Source organism: Colobus angolensis, unplaced genomic scaffold (genome assembly GCF_000951035.1).
Source record: "Colobus angolensis palliatus isolate OR3802 unplaced genomic scaffold, Cang.pa_1.0 Scaffold12, whole genome shotgun sequence".
NCBI lineage: Eukaryota > Metazoa > Chordata > Mammalia > Primates > Cercopithecidae > Colobus > Colobus angolensis.
In genome coordinates, this window is record NW_012113141.1 from 7,220,171 (window position 1) to 7,225,412 (window position 5,242).

The following is a 5,242-nucleotide window of genomic DNA, read 5'->3' on the forward strand; positions in this document are numbered from 1 at the left end:
CTTGGGGTCAAAGAAGAGAAGCCTCTTGCCCAGCTCAGCAACACCACACAGGGGCCTCATATCTTGGCTTGTGGAAAGTAGCTTTTATACCAAGCCCTCTACTAGGGGCATAGGAACCAGCATTCCCAGTTCTGGGGGCAGAAAAGGCAGGTGCCCCATTGGAGCCCAGGTACCTGGGTCACTGCTGGAGTCCTTCCCTCTCCAAGGGCCAGCACCTACCTTTGAGGTCCTCATCTTCTGTGGTGGTGTTGCAGCTCTCTGTGGAGCCCTGTAGGCCAAAAAGAATATGTTTCTATATGCTCCATCCCTTGGAAGCCAGAGGAGCAAAGCATAACAAAAGCAGAGTTTGTGCTCCTACAAGAGGTGCAAGGAGACCGTGGAAAGTTCTGCTTCCACCCTGGCTGTCTGACTCTTCCCAAATCTCCTCCCTAGTCTTCCCCCACTTGGTAAATGCCCCTAATTAGACCAGTTACTCAGGCTAAAACCTGGAGTCATCCTCAATCCTTCTCCTTCTCTTTTTCCCTTATATTCGGATTGCCCAATCTAAAAATAAAATCTTTTGGTTCTGTCTCCAAAGTAAATCCCATGTCTTACCTCTTCACTTCCAATACACAGCTACAACCTGACTCCAGGCCACCAGCATCTCACACCTGAACCACGGTAACAGGTTCATGGTCTCCCTAACTTCCCCTAGAGTTTTTTTTTTTTTTTTTGAAACAGAATTTTGCTCTTGTTGCCCAGGCTGGAGTGCAGTGGCATGATCTTGGCTCACTGCAACCTCCGCCTCCTGGATTCAAGTGATACTCCTGTCTCAGCCTCCCAAGTAGCTGGGATTATAGGCACCTGCCACTATGCCTGGCTAATTTTTGTATTTTTTTTTTTTTTTTTTTCTGAGACGGAGTCTCGCTCTGTCGCCCAAGGTGGAGTGCAGTGGCCGGATCTCAGCTCACTGCAAGCTCCGCCTCGCGGGTTCACGCCATTCTCCTGCCTCAGCCTCCCGAGTAGCTGGGACTACAGGCGCCCGCTACCTCGCCCGGCTAGTTTTTGTATTTTTTTAGTAGAGACGGGGTTTCACCGTGTTAGCCAGGATGGTCTCGATCTCCCGACCTCGTGATCCGCCCATCTTGGCCTCCCAAAGTGCTGGGATTACAGGCTTGAGCCACCGCGCCCGGCCTAGTTTTTTGTATTTTTTAGTAGAGACGGGGTTTCACCGTGTTAGCCAGGATGGTCTCGATCTCCTGACCTCGTGATCCACCCATCTTGGCCTCCCAAAGTGCTGGGATTACAGGCTTGAGCCACCGCGCCCGGCTATTTTTGTATTTTTATTAGAGACAGAGTTTCTTCATGTTGGCCAGGCTGGTCTCGAGCTCCTGACCTCCGCTGATCCACCTGCCTCGGCCTTCCAAAGTGCAGGGATTACAGGCGTGAGCCACCGTGCCTGGCCCTCCCTAGAGTTCTTGATCATGATGTGGCCAGAGTGATGTGTTAAAGTGTCAAATAGATTCTATTACTCACTCCAAACAGCTTCTCCTTGCTGCTGGAAGAAAATGCAAACTCCTACAAGGGCTTCTGTAGCAGGCCCTGCTGCTTCTCCAACCTCATCACTCTCCTACAGTTCTCCCCGTGTCACTTCCCTCTTCCCTCTGCTTGATTACACATGCCACACCTGAGCTTCAGTTCCTTCTGCCTAGGCCACTCAGCCTCAGAGTTGGCCTGGTTGCCTCCTTCCCACCCACCATTCAGTTTTTCGCTCAGATATCACCTCCTGAAAGAGGCCTTCTCCTGACTACTTAATTCAAGGCCCTGTTCTCTCTCTCTCTCTCTACTTTGGTGGGGTTTTTCTGTTTTTCATTTTTTAGATGGAGTCTTGCTCTGTTGCCCAGGCTGAAGTGCAGTGGCACGATTTCAGCTCACTGCAACCTCCGCCTCCAAGGTTCAAGCGATTCTCCTGCCTCAGCCTCCTAGGCAGCTGGGATTACAGGGATGTACCACCATCCCCAACTAATTTTTATATCTTTAGTAGAGATGGGGTTTTGCCATGTTGGCCAGGCTGGTTTTGAACTCCTGACCTCAAGTGATCCGTCCGCCTTGGCCTCCCAAAGTGCTAGGATTACAGGCATGAGCCACTGCACCGGGTGGCCTTCTCTCTACTTTGTGCCATTTTCTTCAGATTACCTATTGGCATTCGATTTTATCTTATTTATTTCTTTGAGAGACTAAGTCTCACTCTGTAGCCCAGGCTGGAGTGCAGTGGCATGATCTCAGCTCACTGCAACCTCTGCCTCCCAGGCTCAAGTGATTATCGTGCCTCAGCCTCCCAAGTAGCTGGGACTACAGGTACGCGCCACCACACCTGCCTACTTTTTTGTATTTTAGTAGAGACGGGGTTTCACCATGTTGCCCAGGGTGGTCTCGAACTCCTGAGCTCAGGCGATCTGCCCACACCTTGGCCTCCCAAAGTGTGAGAATTATAGGTATGAGCCACAGTGCCCGGCCTATTTTATCTGTTTGCTTACTGGTTTTTTATCTGCCTCCCATCCCACCCACCATTTGAACAGGTAATTTGTCTTGTCATCTCTCTAAACCAGAGCCATGGATGGTATCCAGGCTTAACAGATTGGTTCGGGAATGCTGGTGAAAACACCAAGGGCACAAAGGGGACAGGCCATGGAGAACGCTCCAGGGTCTAGAGATGCTCTTGCCTGTTTTTCAGTGAACGTTTACTCTTTTAAACTTCCAACATATGGAGGAAGATTCTATTATTATCATCCCCAATTTGCAGATAAAGGATACTAAGGTGCAGGGCCAGGATTCAGACCAGATCTGTCCGACTGCAAAGCCTGGGCTCCGTAAGGTAGAACGCCCTTCCTCAGAATGGAGCAACTATGGGCACAGGCTACCTTCAGCTGAGCCTCTGCAAACGCCTTGGCCTCAGGGTGCAGCCTGCAGACCCCTGGGACCCAGCCCACCTGTCTCCTGCTCACCTGGAAAGCAGGAGACAGGCTCAGGAGCCACTCACCTTGATCCCATCTGTAGCGTTGTGTACCACAGTGGTTTGTGGCTCCTGTGAGAGAAGATGAAAATTACCCTTCCAACTTGGGAACAGACTATGGCTCTTCCCTGAGGAGCCCCACCTGCACCCCAGGACCCCCACAGACCCTGTGATGACCACTGAGGCCTGCCCACCAGCCATCTCCAGAAGACAAAATGTCCGGCTCAACTGGGGTCCCAGGCAGCTGGGATAGCCCTGGATTTTGGCAGCAGCACTGTGTGGTAAGAAAGAGAGGCCTGGCAGGTGCAGGTGCCCAGGAGGCTGAGACAGCAAGGGCCCCTGTCCCTGATTCCTGTCAGTTCCGAGGGCTTTTTCCACATGGGGTTCCCACGGGGCAGGTACACTGGAGGAGCTGCGGGACTGAGGGCACAGGCCGGGCCCTGCCACAGTGTTCATCACAGGGTGTACACTGGGGAGAAGAATGAGGTCTCCCAGAAAGAGCCAAGACAGGAGTCCCCCTCAGCAAGCTGAGCCCAGAGAGCCGCCCACTGCGCCTGCCTTCTGCCTTCCCTAGCTCCTGGCCCCACACTGCCACATCAGGTGGCACGAGGGTCCGCAGGAAGGAGGGGAGTAGCAGGCACCATCACCCCTCCCTCTTTCCCAGTCACCCCCCTGCTGACTCTCTATTTAGCCACCACTAGCAGAGGGAGCTCCAAGAGCACACAGAACCCCTGGAGGAGCCCAGAGAGAACTCAGCTAGCACGAGGCACTCCAGGAGCCTGGAGACCTCAGCACCATCCAGAGGTGGGGACTCCAGCCCTCTTTCCTGTTTCTGGCTTTGCAAAGGAGAGACTGAGGCAGGTTTTACAAGGAGGCCTCCAAGAACTGATGTTGAGGTCCCAAGAAAGCTCCTACCCTCTCCTTTCCTAAGCAACTCACCTTCCCAGCCCCCACAGCAGACCCACTGGGGGTCCTGGGCTGGGCCTGGGAGGTTCAGCTGAGAGCCCTGATCACTCTTCCCCCCACCAGCGAAAGGAGCAGGAGCAGGAGCAGCAGTTCTGCCATGCGGGACGGAGTGCGGCCAGGCGGGACAATGAAGGGGAAGAGGCATACAGGGCGGCACACAAAGCAGTCTGCTCTATGGGGACCAAGAAAGGAAGAGGCCCAGGAGGCCAGGGAGGGGGCACAAGAGGAGGAAGAGGGAAGGGGCAGGAGGCAGCCGGGGGCAGAGGCGGAGAAGCTGTAGTCAGGAGGTACCATGGCCGTCTGCAAGGGCGCGGGCTCTTGGGCTGGGCTTACGAGACTGTTTTTGTTGTTGCTCTGTGGCTGAGACAAGAAAACAGATGGTTTAGTTCCTCCAGAGTCCCCAAGGCCACTCAGGTTCAACTCCCAGACCTCCCTTGCCCCCTGGCCTGGCCTGGAGGAGGTAGGCCTGAGGTGGCCTCCATAACGCTGTGCAGATGGGAACAATGGCTGGAGAGATGATCGGAGGAAGTATCTGTGGGACCCAGAGACCTAGCTCTTGGGGCACCCTCAAGGTGGGACCAGCCCAAAGCCTTGTTTTAAAGCATCTCTCCAGAAATCTCTGCTTATGCCAGGTGCCATGTCATTGCACAATCCACACCTGACCCAGAGAAGTTGAAGATCTTCTTCCCACTATACAGGGAAAGGAGGGGGTAATTTATAAGAAAGCAGAACAAAATTCAGAAACTCTGGTCCCCTATCTGTGGGCAGTCTCCTGCTGCCCTTTCAACCCAGCACCTTTATTTCCTTCTTACAACACCAGCTCGAAGCCTGAAACAAAGAGAAAGGAGAAAAGAAAGTATGCCTGGCCTAAGAGATGGTGTCCAGAGGATGGGGGTGGAAGTCCATTTCAGACCAAAATGCGTTCACTGACCTCAGGGAGCAGAGTCAGGGCTGTGCTGTTCACTTTTTAGGCCTGACTGGCTAGAAGTAAGGGCAGTACTCCAGGGAGGGGCAGGTGAAACCCAGAGGGGCTGTGGCTGTAGTCCCAGAATCTGGCCCCCAGGACAGAGTAGGCCACACACAGGCCAACATTCCCAACAGCACCATGATCACCAGGGATATCTCCTTGCCTTTCAAAACTACATGGTGGTGGCCAGGCGCGCTGGCTCACGCCTGTAATCCCAGCAATTTGGGAGGCCAAGGCGGGTGGATCACCTGAGGTCAGGAGTTCAAGACCAGCCTGGCCAACATGGTGAAACCCCATCTCTACTAAAAATACAAAAA

The 5,242-nt window shown here is 53.5% G+C and overlaps 1 protein-coding gene across 1 annotated transcript in view; it reads right to left on the bottom strand.

The window, feature by feature from the left end:
• Positions 1-5,242, bottom strand: part of CAMK2G (calcium/calmodulin-dependent protein kinase II gamma) — a 46,050-nt gene that overhangs the window by 9,267 nt on the left and 31,541 nt on the right. The window contains exons 11-13 of the mRNA XM_011928291.1: positions 4,250-4,367; positions 3,020-3,064; positions 220-268 (exon numbers count right to left, since the gene is read on the bottom strand). Coding sequence (XP_011783681.1) covers positions 220-268; positions 3,020-3,064; positions 4,250-4,367 — 212 coding nt within the window. The remainder of the gene's footprint in view (positions 1-219; positions 269-3,019; positions 3,065-4,249; positions 4,368-5,242) is intronic.